Here is a 23169-nt window from a genome sequence, read left to right as displayed (position 1 = left end):
TACCAATGATCGTAAGTACTAATAAATATGAATAATTAGGTTGCTTTTTATTTTACCAGATCCTGATTCTGCCTTGATGGATACAGAGCTTGGAACACTCTTAGCTTATGTTGATTGTGTAAGATGCAACTCTTGTGATGACATGAATACTTAACTTTGAAAACCTTTAACAATGCTTTGCTTTATTCTGTATTGTGTTTGAGTTTCAACCAATACAAATGTTAATCTTGTTAAAATGAAAACATTTAACAATGGATCTTTATGGGGGCCTTCAGCGAGTATTGACGCTGACCACCACTCCTGGAGTCATGAGTTTGAATCCAGGTTGGGCTGAGTGAAACCAGCCAGGCCTCCTAAGCAATCAAAATTGGCCTGGTTGCTAAGGAGGGTAGAGTCACATGGGGTAATCACCTCGTGGTCATGATTAGTGGTTCTTGCTCTCAATGGGGTGCGTGGTAAATTGTGCGTGGATCGCCAAGTGTAGCATGAGCCTCCACATGCTGTGAGTCTCAGCGGTGTCATGCATAACAAGCCACATGATAAGATTCGCGGTTTGATTTTCTTAGAAGCGGAGGCAACTGAGACTTGTCCTCCACCACCTGTATTGAGACGAGTAACCGTGCCACCATGAAGACCTACTAAATAGTGAGAATTGGCCTTTCCAAATAGGGAGAAAAAGGGCTTAAAAAAAAGTATTAAAAAACAATGGATCTTTATTTTCCATTTTTACAATGATTACTAACTCTTGATCATACATATAAATATAGGTAAAAATGGTTAATGAGTTCTACAATAATATTTCAACATATGGCAAAATTGCACTTTGTATGAGTACTGTGGTGGTATTTTGCCATTCTGAATTTGTCTCACCACACCATTTTTTGTACTATCCCCAAGACAAGTCATTATTTACACACCCTCATAAGTTGTTCCAAACCCATATAACTTAATTTCTTCTGTTGACAAAAAAAGGAGAAGTTAGGCAGAATGTCCAAGCTGCTTTAATACAATGAAAAGTGAATAGGGAATGACTCAAAAATGAGAAAAAGCACCATAAATGTTGTCCATATGACTCATGCACAGTAGCCTATTATTCTTAAGCCATATGATAAGATGTATGAATCACTTTTTGTGGTGTTTTTTGTCCTTTTTGGAACTCGACAGCATCAGTCCCGTGTTTGGTAAACTATTACTTTAAAATTACTTTTTTCTTTGAATTATTTAGGCTAATTATACATTTCTTTATCTTGTCATAAGTCATATGATGTGATAAATCACTTTTTCTATAACACATTTACCTGAATCTCTACTTCTAGACTGTATACCAACCACTATTAGATCTATAGGTATAAAGAGGATGTATATAAAACAAAGCGATATAAGAAGCTGATATGGGCAAGCTGTGTTATGTTCAGAATAGCATTCTACCACATGCAAATATTCTGTAATATGCATAGGATACCTGGATGACCAGGAAGACAGCATTCACCTACATTTGCAAGATAAAATAGAGCACACTGCCCATACAGAAATGTGATATATGGCCATATGATAATACATATTAAAATGTATTTAAAAAAGTGGGCATATATAGTTTAAAATTCCACAATTTGTTTGAGACATATGTAAAAAAAAAAGGAATAAAACCGATTTTGCTTTTATGGAAAGAAATTGGTACTTTTATTCACCAACGTGGCATTCAACTGATCACAATGTACAGTCTGGACATTAATAACGTGAGAAATTACTATTAAAATTTGAAGAAAAAATAAATCTTAAACTACTTCAGAGTTTTCATCAAACGTTTTCATCCTCCATGTGAGCAATGACAGCTTTGCAGATCTTTGGCATTCTGTCAGTTTGTCCAGATACTCAGGTGACATTTCACCCCACACTTCCTGTAGCACTTGCCATAGATGTGACTGTCTTGTCGGGAACTTCTCACACACCTTACAGTCTAACTGATCCCACAAAAGCTCAATGGGGTTAAGATCCATAACACTCTTTTCCAATTATCTGTTGTCCAATGTCTGTGTTTCTTTGCCCACTCTAACCTTTTCTTTTTGTTTTTCTGTTTCAAAAGTGACTTTTACTTTGCAATTCTTCCCATAAGGCCTGCATCCCTGAGTCTTCTCTTTACTGTTGTACAAGAAACTGGTGATTTTCTACTACCAAATGATCAATTTATCATGATTACTCAAGGATAAGTTGTTGGAGTGAAGGCTGCTGGAAATGGGGCCTGTCGAGATTTGATAAAATATATTTTTTTCAAATAGTGATGGTGCTGTTTTTTTACATCAGTAATATCCTGACTATACTTTGTGATCAGTTGAATGCCACTTTGGTGAATTAAAGTACCAATTTACTTCTGAAACAGCAAAATCTGTATATTATTCCAAACGTTTTGTCACCGGTGTATGTATTTTGGAAAATAATGGAAAACTTGACCTTCCATTTCCAGTGTGATGGATGAAATGGAAGTAATACATCGGCCATGATTTTCAACATCTCTTTGCTGACTCATTATTTGACTGGGCTGTCAATTGTCAAGACATTTGTACACAAAATTTGACTTAAAAATGAATAAATACATTCGAAGATTACAACTATTCACTCTTTGAATCTCCATGCACTGTGCTGGGGTCATGTGAAAACAATAAATCATACTACTGTTTGAAATGTTTATCGTGGAATAATGTATAATATTTTACTTACTATTTAAAAAATTGTAGGCAGTTTACCGTGTATGCTATAGTCTTTAGTTATTCAGAAAATGATTTTAATATATTTTATATATATTAAGTTTTTGTTATGAAACTGAAATGTGTAAAGCTTAGAAATAGGCTTAAACATTTGTTTGTGTTTGCAGTATAAATTTTTGTTTAGTAAACAATATTTAGTTAGTAGTAATCTAACTGCTTAAACACGTATGTTATTTAATTTCTCTATTTGCTATTTGTTTTGGATTTTTTTTTACTGCAATCAGAACAAATGGTCTAAACTTAATTCAGATATGGAAAGCATGATGCCTATGGATAAGGGCTGCAATAGCAATTTTCAATCAGATTAGGCTCAGATTAGCGCATATCCACTACAGATTTGATTAAGCATAAACACCTTCTGATAGTGAATTTTTAAGGAGGTATGTGTGGCGTATCATCACACAATTATTATTCAAATTATTGATATGCCAGAATGGATTCAAGAACAGGCTGTTCCAACTTGCGTGTGTATGGCCCCCATGTGCCTGTATGCTCTCCCAACAATGTCTGGGCATGCTCCTGATGAGACAGCAGATGGTTTCCTAGGGGATCTCATCCCAGACCTGGATGATGGTCATGCTGGATGATGTTACAGGCAGCATGACGTTCACCACGGCTTCTCCAGACACTTTCACGTCTGGCACATGTGCTCAGTGTGAACCTGCTCTCATCTGTGAAGAGAACGGGGCACCAATGGCGGAGACCTGCCAATTCTGGTGTTCTCTGGTGAATACCAATCAAGCTGCGTGGCGCTGGGCTTTGAGCACAGGCCCCACTAGAGGACCTTGGGCCCTCATGGAGCCCATTTCTGACAGTTTGGTCAGAAACATACACACTAGTAGCCCACTGGAGGTCATTTTGTAGGGCTCTGGCAGTGCTCAACCTGTTCCTCCTTGCACAAAGGAGCAGATACCAGTCCTGCTGCTGGGTTGATGCCCTTCTAAGGCCCTGTCCAGCTCTCCTTGTATAATGGCCCGTCTCTTGGTATCTCCTCCATGCTCTTGAAACTGTACTGGGAGACACAGGAGACCTTCTTGCGACGGCACATATGGATGTGCCATTCTGGAGATGCTGGACTACCTGTGCAACCTGAATGGGCTGCAGGTACCTCCTCATGCTACCAGTAGTGACAAGGACACTAGCAAAATGCAAAACTAGAGAAGACTCATTCAGGAAGGACGAGAGAGCAATTGTCAGTGGCCACCACCTGCAAAAACATTTCTTTTTTAGGGGTTGTTCTGCTTTTGCCTTTCCAGTGCACCTGTTGTCACTTTAATTTGCACCAAAAGAGGTGACACTGATTCATAATTGCTTGGGCTTCCTAACTGGACAGATTGATATCCCTTAAGTTTAACTGACTTGTTGTTAAACAGGGTGCAAAGACCAGAAATGTTGCTGGTGAAGGAACCTCTGCCAATCAGCATTGTCAGGACATAATTTAGCTGTGGTTTCAGTGCGATTTACATGTTATTTATGCTTCAGTTGTCTAAAAAGAAATTCCACAAATAAAAGGGCCTAAACAAAGATGGCAGAATGGAAGTCACATTACATTAACAGCCTACCCAACCGGATTAATGTAAAGTAGTACTACAAAATACCAGATCTCACATACTGTATAATTTAACTACATTTCTGATGTGGAGGCTTTAAAGCAATGTGAATGTTCCTGCTGCCAGATGAGGCTTCAAGTTAAAGCAGACAACACCATGTGTCTACCAAAAGACTACAGAAATAACGGTCCACATGTGCGTAAGTTACATTGTAACCTTAGAAGTGCAGTACTTGGTTCACAAAATATACTCTAAATGAATAGCAATTTTGAAATATACATCCAAATCATGAGCACTCACTCAGTCATAATAACATTAAAGCCTTTTTATTCTACATGGAGTGTCCCTCCTGAGGGCTGCCATGTTATGATCATGACCAGCCAGATACTACTCACTTAAACTCAGTAACCACACCTTATTGAACACATTCAGTCACGGATTAAACTAATCATGTCTTACTGAGAATTTCTACAACTGCACCAGTAATAGGAAACTAGTTTAGTAATGCTGCATCCCTGTCCCTAGCTGTCAGAGGGAGTTGAAGATGGAATGTGATTTAATATGTATCAGAGTGCACTTTTAAAGGAGTCATGACATGCCTAACTTTTAAATACTTGGGGAGGTTCACGAACACTAGAAAGTTGTATGAAAAAAAACAAACAAAAAAAAAAAAGGCACAACATTTGCTTTTGAGAATTTAATACAATAGACCAGATTAAAGACAAATCAAAATGAGACTAGCAGATCTGATGTGTGATTTTCTGAACAGCTTTCCACTGTTAAGGAAAATAAAATATTAGCGTGAACAAATCCGGCAGTTAGCCGTCTAAAAACTAAAAAGTTACTCACTGCAATAACTTTTCAGCCATTACAGAAGGAAAGAATTGGGATCATATTCCGACTTTTGCTCCCACAAATCATCAGCATATGCAATGGGATATTTTTCATCAAACACAGGAAAATGGGGAGGCTGGTTATCAGAAAATTCACAATCAGCAGCTGCAGTTATAGGTGGTATGATAGGGTCTAGGTTTCTGGGAGTATGCACATGGTAATGAGAGTGGTCATATGGCCAAAACTTTTGAGAGTGCCCAGGAAGCTGTGGCTTTTTGGTTGGTTCCTGGGCAATTGCGGTGGGAACAGATGTTGAAGCTGGTTTTGCGGTCAGCTTTGGCATGCCATGATGGTAATGAGGGTAGTTGTATGGCCAAAACATTTGGGTGTACCCAGGAAGCCGTGGCTTTTTGGTTGGTTGCTGGGCAATTGTGGTGGGAACAGATGTTGAAGCTGGTTTTGCGGTCGGCCTTGGCATGCCACGATGGTAATTGTATGGCCAAAACATTTGGGTGTACCCAGGAAACCGTGGCTTTTTGGTTGGTTGCCGGGTAATTGTGGTGGGAACAGATGTTGAAGCTGGTTTTGCGGTCGGCTTTGGCATGCCATGATGATAGTAATGAGGGTAGTTGTATGGCCAAAACATCTGAGTGCCCCCAGGAAGCTTTGGCTTTTTGGTTGGTTCCCGGGCAATTGTTAAAGCTGGTTTTGCGGTCGGCTTTGGCATGCCATGATGATAGTAATGAGGGTAGTTGTATGGCCAAAACATTTGGGTGTCCCCAGGATGCTGTGGCTTTTTGGTTGGTTCCTGGGTTGTGGGGACAGTTGTTAAAGCTAGTTTTGCGGTCGGCTTTGGCATGCCATGATGATAGTAATGAGGGTAGTTGTATGGCCAAAGCCCTTGGGGATACCTATGAAGTTGTGGTTGCTGGATTGATTCCGGAGCAACTGCTGGTTTGAAAATGGGGGCCATGGCAGTTAGTTGAACTGCACCAGGATGACGGTAATGAGGGTAGTTGGAATGCCAAGAAACATGGTGCGAAAACCCTTGCGGATATCCGGGAAATGGATCTGGCTCTGTGGTTTCAGTTGGGCTCAGTGTGTCAGGAGTAGAGCCTGGAGTGTGATGCAACATAATCTGCATAAATCCAGGTAGTGGATGTCCAGGCATGGTTTGACTTTCATCTGAAGTGGCCATGGGACAAGAGATAACCACAGGATATCCATGCCAAAGCATTTGCATGACATAACTCCCTCCCTGAAAGACACAGACATTTATTGATTATTCCCCCAAACTCTTAAACTGAAGCTGAAAGTGTTATACCTGTTGCACAACCCCACAACCATCATAAGGCGTAGCATAGACAAGGCCTCCATAAGTGACCGTGGTGTGTCCACAGTGAGGTGGCAACTGAGTGAGTGGGACTGGTGCATCATCACCTGTGGATTAACAAGTTCTGATTTAGGACCACATGAAATGACAACTACAGTTTTACCGGTTGACAAACTTGTACAAATGTGTGGACAAGTGGAAATGCCCCCTGACTGCAAGACTAGCAAAGAAACAAAGTTTGTCTATCTTCCATGAAAATGCACAACTTATTGAAAACAGATTTGAGTACAAGTAAATTTATGACTTCATTAAAGACATTGACTAAAAGCCATTATTCTCACATTTTAATTGCATCGGTATTTAATGATCCATGGAATTACTTAAATGCACTAAATTAGGAAATTTGCTGTGGCAGGTTGTAGTCAATTTGGGCATAAAATTCTAAAATTCATTTAAAATCACTGGAACTCAAATTCACAGCTTACCTCTACAAAGCTCAACTTGTGCCACTCCTGGACCATTGAGTTGCAACTTCATGAGGTCATCACCACACCTCAGCTTTGGAGACATAGCATCCCAGGCTGCTTCGGTAGACCTTACATGTTCGCCTTGAATAATGGAATTCGGCAGATCTGCAATGCATACAAAGTCTGCATTGAATACCCCATAACCACGGTTTTCACTATGGTATATGCTGAATAGGTATACGCTTTAAGATAGAAAAAAATCAGATTGACACCAGTAGCTCAGCTATGGAGACACTGTCTCCAAAGCAGCTTCAACACAGAGCAAGATCAACACAACTGCACATTTTGCATGGCTCCCTTAAAATGAATTCTCTGGGTTCAGTAGGCCTACAGTCAATCCACAGCATTTGTGGCATAATGTCAATAGCCATAAACACATTATAAAAAGCATTCCTTATAACAAAAGCAAACGGGGCCAATTACGAGGGGTTAAAGGCTGATTCAACTAAATTTGATAAAAATCACTTGCACAATCATTCTTCTGCTAAAACATGTGTTATATGAGCCGTAAATTAGTTTAAAAATCAATTTCTACAGTCATTTTAGAGTGTGTTGAAGTAGTGGGTTGAATCAGGTGTGCTATACGAAAAATAAAGTGTGCAGTGCTGTGGGTCGGGTCCCCAGGACTGGAATTGAGAATCCCTACATGCGAAAGTCCACCATATGGTAAATATTTTTATTTTATTTTTTTCACCCTCCATACCTGAAACATCGCCGTCGTCACGAAGGTACTCAAAATTATTTACCGGTTCAAAATATCCACCTTGGTCTGCCATATATTGGTCTGATAGAATTTCGTCGACATCATCGCTCGTTGTTTGTGGTTCAGACAAGTGTGACAGACTTTTGCCATGTATCAAAGTAAACGTGAAGGTAAAGATAACAAATAAACTACCCCGGCCTTTCCCATGCGCCATTCTGTGCGACAGCAGTGAAGCAACACAGTCATTGCGCACAATTAATATAGTAATTGAGCTGCTTTAATCACGTTTGGTAAATTGATGCGTGAACGGCCGATCACCTGCTGCGTTTACCGATGGCCTGATTTGTGTTAAATCTGTGGCGGGTTCAAGTTCATTTCGCTCTTAATGAAGATTGCGTCTTCTATTTCTCTCATTTAGTAAGTTGGTCTGATAATTGTTGCACATGTACGAGAGCAAACTATTTGTGTAATTCTTCGAATATTAAAGTGTATTATAATATTTAAAAGAAAAATGTGTGACATACGAATCACCAGGGGTTTAATTGGGATTTCAGAGGTCGAGGATCCCTAAAATCGGGTGATGTCGTAAAATGTAATTTGTGATGAAAACATTTGCATTAAATTACAAAAGAGTTCAAAATATCCACATTTTCACGAATCACATTGTACCTACATTTGCTAGAAAACATTTAATAAAAATTCATTCAAAATCATAGTAGCTTTTTAATACACTAAACAAACTTTCTTCTGCATATCTGTGGATCTATGAAACGGGTGATCAGTCGATTCCATATTACGGGATTTCTATGAAACGGAGATGGCTGTAGAATACGCAGGGGACGCGGGAGACGTGTCCCCCTCACTTTCAATAAAACCTAAGTTTGTCCCCCACACTTTTTCACAGGGCAAATATGTTGAGTGTCTGTATTACACAGCAAATGTGTAAAAATGTAAATGTTCAAAAGTACTGGTCAATCACTTAAAAGAGGAGACAGCTGCTCAACCATGCACTGAATGAGCTCATTGTAGCTCGTTTCCATGGCAACCACGCCAGTCATCCGGGCTTGATCGGCAACCACCAGTCATTGGTCACAAACTCAATGTGGCAAAATACTTTCCACTCATGTTTGTACTGTGATGTCAAGCAATATAAGTTGTCATTTGGCATCTGTTCATATTTTGATGATGATCTATAATATTATAATTATGGTATGATTGCGCAAATCAGAAAACAGAAGAAGCTTTTTTTTTTTCTTAATTTTTTTCCCAATTTGGAATGCCCAATTCCCAATGTGCTCTAAGTCCTCATGGTGGCGTAGTGGCGGAACACAGAGTTTAGTTGCCTTTCTGAGACATCAATTTGTGCATCTTATCACGTGGCTTGTTGAGCGTGTTACCGTGGAGACTTATAGTGCATGTGGAGGCTATTCACGCTATTCTCCGCAGCATCCATGCCCAACTCACCACGCGCTGCATTCAAACTGGTGGCTCCAAGTGTGGTAATCAACGTCTTTACTTGCTGAGCCACCCAGGCCCCATGGAAGAAGCTTTCTTGTTATTATGCGAGCAATCAGAACTTGCACCTACATGCAAATTTATTCACACTTTTCATCCAACACTGCACCAGTGGGTGACATAACTGTGCCTGAGCATTGATCATTTGCACACTTTGATTGTGCAGCCACGCATGCCAATAATGGCAGGTAGGCTACAACGGACAATGGGTAAAAAAAATTCAAAGCTTCCCAGTCTTCACTAAATGATCATTAGATATATCAGTTATATTAGGGATTGTTTGACATCAGAGTTTGGCTGAGAATAAGGGCTGGAAATTAAAATTAGCCATTTAATTTAAGTATTAATACAGGGTTTGAGATGGCTTATAAACTTTTACGTTATCCAGCCAGGAAAATTAGTTTTTCTCTTGAAATTTGCCGTCAAATTCTGCCCCACAAATGCGTCTGTCACAGGACAGATCACTAAAATTTGGTAACCTGCAACTGTTACCTTAAAAAGCTAGTTCTAATTTTTCAGTTATGTTAAATAATATGTTTGACTTTTACAATCAAACCTGTTACCATTTAGATGTTACCACATAAAACACATTTTCCCAAATATTCCCAATTCAAATGTGTTGTTTCTGTGTTTTGCCTGTGAAGGACAGTAATATTGTTTGTTTGACTGATTTGTCAAGTGCATATAAAAATGTTTTGTCAGGTAGCTTGTGCTAGGTAAAAAAATCTCATTTAACTGTTTTTTAAATGAAAAAATGATTATGACTAAACCCATCTGGTTACATTAGCATCAAACGTTTTTAAGGTTAGAACAGGTAGAAATAGATTCACAATATAAACATTCACCTGGTAGGGCAGTGGTGGCTCAGTGGTTGAGGCTCAGGGTTACTGACCAGAAGGTCGGGGGTTCAAGCCCCAGCACCACCAAGATGCCACTGTTGGGCCCTTGAGCAAGGCCCTTAACTCCAGGTTGCTCCGGGGGGATTGTCCCTGTAATAAGTGCACTGTAAGTCGCTTTGGATAAAAGTGTCTGCCAAATGCATAAATGTAAATGTTTTACAGTGTAATGTGTAAGAAATCAAAAACTTTCTGGTAAATTAAATTCATCAATTCCTTTCTCCATTATAATATGGCACAATATTAGTTATTAAAGCTACATTTAAATAAAGTTATTTCTGGACTTAAATCAGTAATATATTTTTATACACTTCACGTCCAGTGTAAAAAGTTTGTCCCCCTCACTTTTGAAATGATTGCTACACCCCTCACATCGTGACACGAACTGAAACACGCGTCTGTATGCGGGTCCTGCTGCTCTCGTATTCTACACCAGCATAATGAACTTGACATATTTTTGAACAAGTGCTCTCGCTAAATAGAAATGAAATGTGTCACATGGATCAAACATAAAACACATCAGAGAACACAATAAATGGAATTGACTGACAAACAATAACTTTTTTTCCTTTTGAAATCGAAGGTGCCGGAATGCTGTTCCGGACAATATCGGTCCAATTGAACCCATGTGACCACCACAAAAACTACTTTTGATTTCTTCAAAAAAGCTAAAATTTGGGTTACAGCACTTCCAATGGAAATGAACGGGGGCCAATTTTTTTAAGTTAAAATAGTCACTCTTTCAAAAATATAGCCACAAAACATAAACAATATGCGAGTAAACATGATTTTAGTGTGATAAACTCAGTAACCTTTTTTTGGTGTAAAGTTATGGCCAATTTTACTACTACGTTGCCATGACTTTGTAACAAACCTCAAAACCCTAAAATTACCATTTTAACAACTTTACAGCTCAAATAATACATTATTTTTATAACAGAAGAATGAATGTTTGTGCTTTTATAAAATTATAAGCTTCATATTTCTGCCTTTCAACCCTCCAAAAATGGGTCCCATTCACTTAAATTGTACTGTAAGTGTATGAGAGTCTATTAAGATCCTAGAGAGCTAAACCTGTAGAGTGTTAGTTGATGGAGTTCATTGTTATGCCACCCCTCTCTTACGGTCTACAGATTCCCCCAAACTGAGAGCTCCTCAGGAGTCAGTGCTAGCTAATCTCCGTTGTATGGAAAAGCGACTCATAGATCAGCCACAAAGGGCAGCTGCCTATCAAGGGGAGATAGTTAAACTAATAAAAGCAGGAAATGTGAGAGAGATTACAGCTGAAGCTGCTAAAGAATCGGATGAATCTTGGTATCTACGGCATCACCTCGTCTACCATAACGGGAAGGCACGTATAGTGTTCAATTGTTCCTTCGTTTACAAGGGTACTTCCCTCAATGAGCAGCTCTTGCCAGGACCAAACCTTGGACCGTCCCTCCTTGGGGTCCGATTTCGAAGGCACCAAGTTGCAATAAGTGGAGACATCAAAGGTATGTTTCATCAGGTTCGCCTGTTACCTGAAGACAAACCCTTATAAAGATTTCTTTGGCGGGATTTGCAACGAGAGATCCCACCGAAAATATACGAATGGCAGGTGCTGCCATTTGGAACAACCAGTAGCCCTTGCTTATGCGTTACAGAAGCACATCAAAGAGCATCCACACAGCACTCCTGATCTTATCCAGTCAGTCGAATCCAATTTCTATGTGGATAATTGTCTGGAGAGTTTCCCTACAGCTGCAGCAGCTAAAACTAGAACGGATGACTTGCGTGCACTTCTGGCGTACGGTGGATTTGAAATTAGACAATGGGTTAGCAATCTCTCATCAGTAGTGGCTCACTTACCACCTGACGCTAGATCCCAGGACATGGAACTATGGTTAGAACACAATGGGGGTGATCCTCGAGAACCCACACTAGGACTTTGTTGGAATTGTGGGACAGATACTCTAGGTTACAGATACCGACCTATCGAGCATTCAACATTGACAATGCGTGCAGTTTATAGAGTACTTGCAAGTCAATATGACCCTTTGGGTTTTATCAGGCCTTACACGACTAGGGCCAAGATTCTCATACAGCAGTTATGGTCTAAGAGAAGAGACTGGGACGATTCAGATCTCCCTGCAGATCTGCGTGAGTCTTGGAATGAATGGGAGAGCGAATTACCTCACCTCAGTGCAGTATTGATCCCACATTGCTATGTCCCTGAAGTGATGGATAAAACAGGGATTGAACATCACCTTCATGTTTTCTGTGATGCATCAGAGAGGGCATATGGAGCAGTAGCATTCCTCTCTACAGCTCATGAGAGTGTCACTAATGTTTCATTCATCATGGCCAGATCAAAAGTGGCCCCTAAACGACAACAGACCATACCACGATTGGAGTTGTGTGCAGCACTAGCTGGAGCACAGCTGGCGAGAATGATCCAGACAGAATTGTCATCTTTCTTACAACAGACCACACTATGGACAGATTCAACAACTGCTCTAGAATGGTTACAGTCGGAGTCATGCAGGTTTAAGGTATTTGTCGGCACGCGTATATCGGAAATACAGGAGCTAAGAGATCTGCGATCATGGCGATATGTTGACTCACTAAACAATCCGGCTGATGATTTGACACGTGGTAAGAAACTTCTAGAGCTAACTAGACCCAGTAGATGGAGTAAAGGCCCATCCTTCCTTTTACAAGATTCAGATAAGTGGCCTAAGAGACCAAACACTGCTCAGCTACCTAAATCCAATGAGCTTAAAAGTCTGACATTCTGTAGTTTAGCATCTGTGTCACCACAGAATGATATTCCAGATGCAAATCAGTTTGATTCCTGGAAAGAGCTAATCGAAGCTGTAGATCAGCAATGTCACGGGGCAGCAGAGCCAAATCGTACTCAGTTAACTAACAGTTACTGTGAAGCCATAGCTACACTCTGTAGAGCTTGCCAAGCACAGAGCTTCCCAGAAGAGCTCGCTTCTGTTAGGGCAGGTCAGTCAGTTCGGGTTAGTAGTAGAATTAGGGATCTAGCTCCAGAGCTGGATCAAACAACGGGTCTTATCAGAGTAGGTGGAAGGCTACGGCAGTTGCAGCAGATTAGTGGCTTTGAGATTCACCCCATTGTACTTGATTCTCATCACCCTGCTACAGTACTTTTAATTAAAGACTATGATGAACGTCTGTTACATCCTGGCTCTGAGAGACTATTTGCGGAATTCAGGAGACAGTATTGGATCTTGAGGGGTCGACAGGCCATTAAAAAGTACCAACTTCATTGCCCAGAGTGTCAAAGATGGAGAGCACAGCCTAAGGTTCCTCAAATGGCAGATTTGCCATCGGCTCGCCTCCGTAACTTCTGCCCATCTTTCTTTTCAACAGTCATTGACTGTTTCGGACCATTCATTGCTAAGATTGGCAGACATACTGAGAAACGTTGGGGGGTGATTTTTATGTGCTTAACGACACATGCAGTTCATTTGCATCTCCTCAATTCAATGGACACGGATGCCTTCTTAGCCCTTCGCAGATTCATTGCTCGGCGAGGCAAACCAGCAGAAATAATTTCAGATCGAGGGACAAATTTCAGAGGTGCTAACAGAGAGCTCCAAACAGCTTTCGAGCAAATGGAGCCACAGCTTCAACAGCAATCTGGCAATCTGGCAATGGATTGCCAAACTGGCAATCTATCAAATTGAGTTCAAATTCAATCCCCCTAATGCTTCGCACTTCGGAGGAGCATGGGAGCGGGAGATTCGTTCAATCAAGAATGCCCTCCAAGTTGCAGTGGGAACTCAATCATTGTCAGAGGACGTACTTCACACCATCATGCTTCTTATGGGGCGGCAGGATGCTTCCTTGCCTCAAGCCGTTTATGCTCCTGAGACCATAGGTCGCCGTCGATGGCGACATTGTCAGTACTTGATAGATCAGTTCTGGATTCGTTACCTACAAGACTACCTGCCAACACTTCAGTCCCGTGGCAAATGGCAGCAATCGGCAGGGTCCCTTACGCTGGACACAGTAGTAATGAAAGTTGATCCTAACCTACCACGAGCCCAATGACCTGTAGGTCGAGTGGTGAAGCTCATACCAAGTAAAGATAAGTGCATACGGGCTGCTGAGGTTCAAGTGAAGGATAAAGTCTACACCCGTCCTGTCGCCCGCCTTATCCCACTTCCAGGACTCCCAGAAAATACAGAGAATTCACAACCATAAGAATTCTATTACTCTACACATCTGTTACTCAAATGTAGGGGTGGCTGTACAGAATTCTCTATGTTTGTTCTCATTATGGAGAGGAGCACAGAATAAGCACTAGGCGGAGTAAAGATATACGCTATTGGCGTTGATACGGAAATTGTGCATTCAGTGAATGAGTGTAGCGCCATACTGTTGCATCAGCCATTCTGACTGGAAGATTTTCTGGATTGCTCGTGTTTTAGGGACATTGTATGAGTAACAGACAAAAAAACTTACATATGTCCTTCTTACATATGCATCTTCATATGTCAACATCAGAGCGATCATTAAAGGAATATATTATCTATCAATGACTCAGAGTTTTCTAACAGGAACACTGTAGCGGTCAGTGCATACCGATTAGGTAATTCAAACCTAATTTGGAACAGTGTATAGTTTTTAAAATCAAGCATTATAAATATAGGCAACCATACATCATGTATTTTTAAATATACCACATATAAATAAAATAAAATGATCTGCTCTTGATGTTTTGGCACTCTGGTCTGCCTGACCACAATGGTGTCCCACAGGGTTTGATATATTACAGGCTGGACAACTCCCCTAAGGGCTCTCAAATATCCATGGATACCATCAACAATTCACTGGGTTTATACCTTCAATGCACTGCTGTGGAACAATCTAAAGGACTGACTTTGAATATTCTTCCATCAGATGTAATCTGATTGTGAAGGAAATATTAGTTTTTGTGGTAAAGGAAAGCACACTTTATAGGATATCTTTCTTTCCAATGTTCTGTACTGTGGATGGCCAAGAAACTGTAGTTGAAATTTTAGTCCAGGCCATTGGAACAGTGAACATGTGATTCCAGGGATATCTGGGGAATGCAGAAATGATATGGAAGATCAAATGAGAACTTTTCAGTCAGGTGAGCATTTAAATTCTTTATGTTTTACAATGCAATACAGTTTAGACCGTAAATTGTTAGTTGATTGGAAGAAAATTCTATGAACGTTTTGCACGTTATTTTAAAATTTTCCCTGTAACAAAGTAATAAAAAGTGAGTTAAAGTGAGTCAATTTTTACAATAACATTAACCAAGATTAATAAATTATGTAAAAATATTGACATTCATTATTCATGTTAACAAATGAAAACGTATTGTTAAATGTTACCAGGAAAGTGAATGGTGACTGAGGCTAACATTCTGTCTAACATCTCCTTTTGTGTTTTACGTAAGAAAGTCATACTATAATGTTACCTGATGTATATATAGGTCCAAAAAAGATTCTGTACCAATGATCGTAAGTACTAATAAATATGAATAATTAGGTTGCTTTTTATTTTACCAGATCCTGATTCTGCCTTGATGGATACAGAGCTTGGAACACTCTTAGCTTATGTTGATTGTGTAAGATGCAACTCTTGTGATGACATGAATACTTAACTTTGAAAACCTTTAACAATGCTTTGCTTTATTCTGTATTGTGTTTGAGTTTCAACCAATACAAATGTTAATCTTGTTAAAATGAAAACATTTAACAATGGATCTTTATTCTCCATTTTTACACACACAATCTTGATCATGCATATAAATATAGGTAAAAATGGTTAATGAGTTCTACAATTATTTTATTTACTATCCAGCAGATGGAGCAGGAGTATTATCAAGCAATACATTCCTCACCAGATCTCTGCAGTGGGCTTCCAGGCTTCCTGAGATATAAAAGAGAGTCTCAGGAGAGGATCGACAGTCCTCAGGTAGCCCATATATCTTAACCACCAGTTCTTATTAAAATGTCGGCCCTCCTCGCGCAGCACATTTGTACAAACTTCTGTAGCCTACTGTATGTGCTTTAGTGAAAGTTTACCCCAAGACAAGTCATTATTTACACACCCTCATAAGTTGTTCCAAACCCATATGACTTAATTTCTTCTGTTGACAAAAAAAGGAGAAGTTAGGCAGAATGTCCAAGCTGCTTTAATACAATGAAAAGTGAATAGGGAATGACTCAAAAATGAGAAAAAGCACCATAAATGTTGTCCATATGACTCATGCACAGTAGCCTATTATTCTTAAGCCATATGATAAGATGTATGAATCACTTTTTGTGGTGTTTTTTGTCCTTTTTGGAACTCGACAGCATCAGTCCCCATTCACTTTCATTGAATGGAAAATAAGCAGCATGAACATTGTGCTAAATTTCTCCTTTGGTGATGACAGAATGATGATTGAATTTCCATGTTTGGTAAACTATTTCTTTAAAATTACTTTTTTTTTTCTCCAAAAATATGTTTGAAACACATCTGTAGCATCTTAAATTTTTTATTATGTTAGGTAAAGACAAACTTTGATGTTGGCTTGACAAAGCCTTGTTTGAAAGTTTAACACTAATTTAAAAATAATAGTGTGTTGGCATCGTCAAGCCAACATAATAAATGACTTTAATGTGTCACACAGTGCCAACCTCAAAGGGACTCTCCGATATGGTGTCAATTCTGTGGTTTAAAAGCTTGGCCTCCTCTGGATTCGGTTTATGCCGAGACACAAGAGGTTAGTCTTCTAAGAAAAGACAGAGTCAACACAAACTTTTATAGCTGCAACACTTTTCTTGAATCCATGACTAAATTGTCTAACTGGACCTGTATTTTGCCTTCAGGTCTTCTGTTGTGAGAAATACAAAGAGTTATTTGAGATTGTAGCCCACGAGAAACATCTGGATGTGAAGCGGTCAGGAAGGTCTAGTGGATTTGACCGACTAGACAACCTCTTTACCAATGAGGACAAAGAGCTACAAGTTAAAGCACAAGAAAGAGGAAAACACAGGTTTTGTATTGTATATGAAGTATGATTTCCAAAACAGTAATGAGTTTTGATTTTCTTCTCATTCCCACCTTTGACATATTTCCAGACTGCAGCAGAGTGAGATGGAAAGATTCAACAGTTACTTGGCTGTAAAGAACAGTGAGTATCCTCAAAATGTGTTGGGCAGAATGTCTCTGGATCATTTACAAAGGTTGGGGCCTTTTGTAAATTAAAGATTTAATTTCTTTTAATTATTAAGTCTAATTATACATTCCTTTATCTTGTCATAAGTCATATGATGTGATAAATCACTTTTTCTATAACACATTTACCTGAATCTCTACTTCTAGACTGTATACCAACCACTATTAGATCTATAGGTATAAAGAGGATGTATATAAAACAAAGCGATATAAGAAGCTGATATGGGCAAGCTGTGGCTATATGTTCAGAATAGCATACTACCACATGCAAATATTCTGTAATATGCATAGGATACCTGGATGACCAGGAAGACAGCATTCACCTAAATTTGCAAGATAAAATAGAGCACACTGCCCATACAGAAATGTGATATATGGCCATATGAATATACACTTTACTGAGTAGTTCGACTCTCCTGTTGTCAATACAAGATCTTGACCAAAAATGAATGCAACTCTGGATGGAAATAAATATTGTGACATTTTATAAATTTGTCAAAACAATGCCACAACAAACGTGTGCCGTATTCAAAGCTAAAGGTGGTATTGATGACGGAAGAGATGAACCACACTGTGAAGTCTTCTCCAGTACATCCCAAAGACTTTCAATGGGGTTAAGGTCAGGACTCTGTTGTGGCCAATTCATGTGTGAAAAGGGTTCCTCATGCTCCCTGAACCACTTTTTCACAATTTGAGCCCGATGAATCTTGGCATTGTCATCCTGTAATATGCCCGTGCCATCAGGGGGAAAAAAATCCATTGATGGATAACCTGGTCATTCAGTACATTCAGGTACTCAGCTGACTTCATTTGATTGCCGCATAACGTTGTTGAGCCTAGACGTGACCATCTGAAGAATGGAGTTGAAAAATATTTAATAATAATAATTTATATATATATTAAGGTTTTGTTATGAAACTGAAATGTGTAAAGTTTAAAAATAGGCTTAAACATTTGTTTGTGTTTGCAGTATATATTTTTGTTTAGTAAACAATATTTAGTAAGTAATAATCTAACTGCTTAAACACGTATGTTATTTAATTTCTCTATTTGTTTTGGATTTTTTTTACTGCAATCAGAACAAATGGTCTAAACTTAATTCAGATATGGAAAGCATGATGCCTATGGATAAGGGCTGCAATAGCAATTTTCAATCAGATTAGGCTCAGATTAGCGCATAGCCACTACAGATTTGATTAAGCATAAACACCTTCTGATAGTGAATTTTTGAAGGAGGTATGTGTGGCGTATCATCACACAATTATTATTCAAATTATTGATATGCCAGAATGGATTCAAGAATAGCATGCTAATGGGTAAATTAATGGTTTTAAGGGATGTCCTTCTCCCCAGATGTGTCCAAAACAAAGACAGTCATACGTTTTCGGCTGTCAAACTATGCGCCCAAAGAGAATATCTGGAAAGTTCAAAAGGGCATTCATGAGGAGAGCTCTGAACAGTGGCCAGGTGATGGGCCTTCTACACTGTGGTCATTTGGGTTTGGCTTTACTCATCATCAGGTAACTCACTGACATTAACCATATTAGGTCATTGTATTATCATGAATTGTATTATCAACAGACTTTCTCTTTTTTTTACAGAACAATTCAGGTTTCTTGGAAAAGTACTATTCCAATGGAGATAAATTTCTTACTTTGTTTCCAGATGGCTCGGCTCAAGTTTTGTATCCTTTTACATGACTCTGCTTTTCAAACAGGGTGAAAAGACCGGAAATGTAGGTAGTGAAGGACCCTCTGCCAATCAGAATTGTCAGGACGTCATTTTGATGTGATTTCAGTGTGATTAGTCACATGGTATTTATGGTGCAGGTGATTTAAAAAAAAAAAAAAAACTTTCCCAAAATTGAGAGCCTATGAGCAAAAATGGTAGAATGCAGGTCGTCTCATATTTGCAGGGGTCATGCACCTCGTCCCAGCCAGGCCACTGTCATGGTTGTGCCTAGAAGGGAACTGTTAGGCTGGGGAGTCTCATAAAAGACGACGTATCATGTTTATTACAGCTACCCCTAAACCTACCCCTAACTTTTGTAATGGGCAATGCGACTCTTTTGATACTCTTTCTCAGCCCAATGGTTTCTTTCTAGACGTTGAGATGCCATGTACTGCTCAGATCTTCCACTCACCGGTCCAAAGGCTGTGGAGCCCGAGTTTACATCTGACCACCTGTAAACTACTCATTTTATCACACTAACCCACCATTAATCCCATCAGCAAATAGGGGATTTCTACATTGGCATCAGACCAAAAGGCTAATGCATGATACTCTATCTGGGGTAGTCAACTTTTCAGCATGTTAATAAAGGGTGCTAGAGCATTCTGAGTGCTTCAATAAAGGACAGCGCTGTCTGACCAGGGGGTGTGGGGTGCTGCCGAACTGTCTGCCCCACAGGAGTCCCTCTTTCTTGAGCATTTTGTCAGTTCAGATGCCTTTAATATGGGACATTTCGCTATCCAACTGGCAGAGGGTGGTCACCCTTGAGCATTTTGTCAAGGAGGGAGGGGGGCTGTTGATTGATTTTGGGGTCCTTCAAGTGTTTTGCTAAATTAATACAGGCCACCTTAATTTCGGCAAATATACGGGATGTCCCGGCTTATAAGGGACAGTTGGCAAACCTATGCATCTATGCCAATAGAGTCAGATCTGATGCAAACATTTACGCCAGATTTTAATAGGTGTTAGTTTATTATGTACTGTATTGCTATTATTTGTCCTTATTGTCATGGGAATAGCTATCCATCAGGAAACTTGGCAATCATCATCCTCATTAGTAAGAGGGAAAGGGTCTGCATAATACATGATGATGTGACTGCTCCTGTTTGTCCAGTCAGAGCCCTCTTCCAGTCTGATGGCAGAGCCACTTGTTACCACGGCAACAGCAGCATTTGGTAGAGTCAAATAGCTATTACACTGATACAGTTTGAATGTCCCAAGTGGGCTGTTTTTTTTATGTAACAGAGGGTAAAGATTTAATTAAAAAAGATTTAATTACAAGCTTCATTGTAATGTATACGGTATGTGCATCATACAAGTTAATTGAATAGTGGAAATAAAAATGATATCAATGAATGTGCTCTGTTTGCTCTGCTGTGACTCATGTTTCTTGTGGAGCAGGTTGAGTATGGATGCTTGGGGTGGGCAGACTCTAGATGAGAGTGGGGCAAGGATCAGAACATGGAGCTGGACGGACCATATTCAAACGCAGACAACCCTGAGACCGATCTTTCTGTCACTCAATTTAAACATAGGGGTTCGAGTTCTTGGGCGACAGTTGGTGTTTGTGTCGTTCCTTGCCTTAGGACAGCAAGCTAAGTTCAGAGTGGGTAGCTGCATCTCGGTAAGAAGCCTGACAAACGCAAACAAATATTTGAACTTGTAATATGACCACATATATTAGCATGTATGTACAGAATTTACAGTCTGGTTTAAAAGTCTGCGACTTCCATTAATGACTCTGACTTTCAAGTATCTTCCATTAGACTCTAGTCTAGACTAGACTTTTGGACCCCACTGTATTAAATTCCAATATTTGTTTGTGACATACAATTAAGAAAAAAGGCCATTTATGTAATATTTTGAAATATAGTATATGTAAAACATTTTTACAACAGCAATACAACATATATAATATACAGTATATGCACTGTACTGTGGTTCACATGCCATACATTGGATTTGTGTATATCTGATTTGGAGAAGAAATTATTTTTGAGAAGTTAAAGATGGCAAAATTGTTTTCACAATGGAAATGTTCCTCATTTCCTTATTCCCTTAATATATGCCTTTTCATTCAAATTATGCAGGGATAGGGCACACAGTTAAGCACATGGCTTTTTCAAAAGTATAGCCTCAAGACATAAACAATATATGTCTAAACATGATTTAGTGTGATAAAATCACTAACAAACATTTTCTGTTTAAAATTACAGCCAATTTTCCAACTAAGATGACAATGTAATGTCAAAAAACTTTAAACGACTGTAAAAATGACAACTTTACAGATCAAATAATACAGGAGTTTAAACGGAAGAAATAGTGTGTGCTTTTATAAAATTATAAGCTTCACATTTCGGCCTTTAAACCCTCCAAAAAGAGACCCCATTCACTTCCATTGTAAGTGCCTCACAGTAACCTTGATTTTTGCTATTTTTAAAAGAAAAGGAAGGACGAGTAGAAATGAATTTTTGTGGTAATCTACATTATGCCACAAATTCTGTCGATTAGCTTAACTTGTATTGACCCCGTAATGTTCCTTTAATTTGACACGTTATGACTTGCAAAATCAAAATGAAGAGATGTTTAATATATTCATCATATTTTTAATATAATTTTCCAGGAATGCAAATACACTCTCAAAAGGACTTGAGTTTAATATGTAGCCCTAAATTGTGGTAATACTTTAATATCAACCAATACCCAGTATTGTTGGATTCATCTTTGTATTAGCCTACACTTGCTACTCAACTCAAGCTAACGGTTGTGTTTGTAGTCCACAGACCACATCATGCTGCCTCCTCGACCACTGATGGGTAAAGAAGAGCTTGTACTTCTGGCATGTAGGATCGGCCTTCATATGGCTCTGATACGATTACAGCAATGCCAGGCCTTCCCATCCAGCTCCACGCACCTGCAGGTCAGACCTCCACCCTTTCTCCACTCACTGGCCCGGAGGCTGCAGAGCCTGAGCCGCAGAGTGCAGATGGATGAGTCAGACAAGGGATTTATCCAGCGCTGTCTGCATGAACTTGGAATGAATGAAATAACTGTATAACATGGCCCGCTTTAGCAAAATACTACAAAACATGCTTGAGCAGTCTCACTCAACTAACTTTGGAAGCTTTAAAATAGTTAATAATAACTTTAATTGCAAGAAGAGAAACTAGTAGGTACAATTATTTTAAATATCTCCTCTTTTGTTTCATGGAAGAAAGGAAGTCATACAGTTTGCAACAATATGAGGATGGAATTTTTAAACTAATATTTAAAGGAATATTCCAGGTTCAATTCAAGTTATGCTCAATCGACTGTTTTTGTGGCATAATTTTGATTACCACAAACATTATTTCGACTCTCTCTCCTTTTCTTCGAGGTTACAAAGAGGCACTTACAATGGAAGTGAATGGGGCCAATTTTTGTAGTCTATAGACAGAAATGTGATGCATATAATTTATAAAAGCACTTACAGTAATTCTTCTTTTAAAACTTGTGTATTACTGGAGCTGTAAAGTTGTTAAAAATTTTGGTTTTGCGAATTATAGGATTTATGTAACTTGCAAGTTGTAAAATTACTTTGTAAAATAACGTTACACTGAAAATGTTAGAACGCCATTTTATCCAACTAAAATCTTGTTACCACCTATATTGTTTACGTATTGTGGCTATACTTTTGAAACAGCCAGTTTTCAACATTTACGGATTGGCCATTAATATAAAAGAAATTGCAATTTCAAATACAAAATAAAACCTGACATAAATACAAAATAAATAGCTGATCCAAAGACTTAATTCCATGTTGTAAAGATTTCAGCTTTCAAAGAAAAATCTAAAAAATCAGATTATTGTGCAAGAAGCCAAACTGTAAATAATTGGGCAGTTATTAAAGTAACTACAATATGGTGTTGCTTTACAGTAAGAATTAGGTTTCTACTTAGTCATACTGCTTAATACGAAACATCTAGAACTAAGATCCACAAGTCTACAATAGGATGATGCTTAGACGGTGTAGCTAGGATCAGATTTTCCCCCTGAAGTGATCTGGATAAGAGTAGACTAAGGCTGATTATAAAATAGGTTAATGACATTACACGAGTGAACCAAGCAAC

At 39.0% G+C, this 23169-nt stretch overlaps 1 protein-coding gene across 3 annotated transcripts; it reads left to right on the top strand.

Moving 5' to 3' along the window:
- The first annotated feature begins 71 nt into the window (after nt 1-71).
- Nucleotides 72-23156, top strand: LOC127644602 (glutamate-rich protein 6). 3 transcript variants are annotated; one of them, XM_052127859.1, is made up of 11 exons: nt 14975-15248; nt 15673-15731; nt 15971-16081; nt 16782-16874; nt 16981-17147; nt 17233-17285; nt 18683-18849; nt 18931-19013; nt 20080-20235; nt 20462-20684; nt 21837-23156. In XM_052127859.1, exons 1-11 carry the CDS (start codon nt 15218-15220, stop codon nt 22116-22118), a joined length of 1425 nt encoding a protein of 474 aa, XP_051983819.1. In that variant the 5' UTR covers nt 14975-15217; the 3' UTR covers nt 22119-23156. The 3 variants fall into 3 exon arrangements, with proteins under 3 accessions (XP_051983820.1, XP_051983819.1, XP_051983818.1); XM_052127858.1 differs by having other exon boundaries at nt 15968-16081; XM_052127860.1 differs by lacking the exons at nt 14975-15248; nt 15673-15731 and adding an exon at nt 72-118 and having other exon boundaries at nt 15968-16081.
- The last annotated feature ends 13 nt before the right edge of the window (nt 23157-23169 follow it).

This window comes from Xyrauchen texanus, chromosome 6 (assembly GCF_025860055.1).
Source record: "Xyrauchen texanus isolate HMW12.3.18 chromosome 6, RBS_HiC_50CHRs, whole genome shotgun sequence".
NCBI lineage: Eukaryota > Metazoa > Chordata > Actinopteri > Cypriniformes > Catostomidae > Xyrauchen > Xyrauchen texanus.
Note: the sequence above shows the minus strand (reverse complement) of the source record. Positions and strands in the feature narration are given on the sequence as shown.

What these genes read in the sequence shown, in the direction of transcription:
- LOC127644602 (XM_052127858.1), top strand. Translation starts at nt 15,218, where the DNA reads ATGGAAGATCAAATGAGAACTTTTCAGTCAG. An exon ending in TTTATGCCGAGACACAAGAG is followed by an intron (nt 16,875 to 16,980) that starts GTTAGTCTTCTA and finishes TTTTGCCTTCAG; the next exon opens with GTCTTCTGTTGTGAGAAATA. An exon ending in CAAGAAAGAGGAAAACACAG is followed by an intron (nt 17,148 to 17,232) that starts GTTTTGTATTGT and finishes ACATATTTCCAG; the next exon opens with ACTGCAGCAGAGTGAGATGG.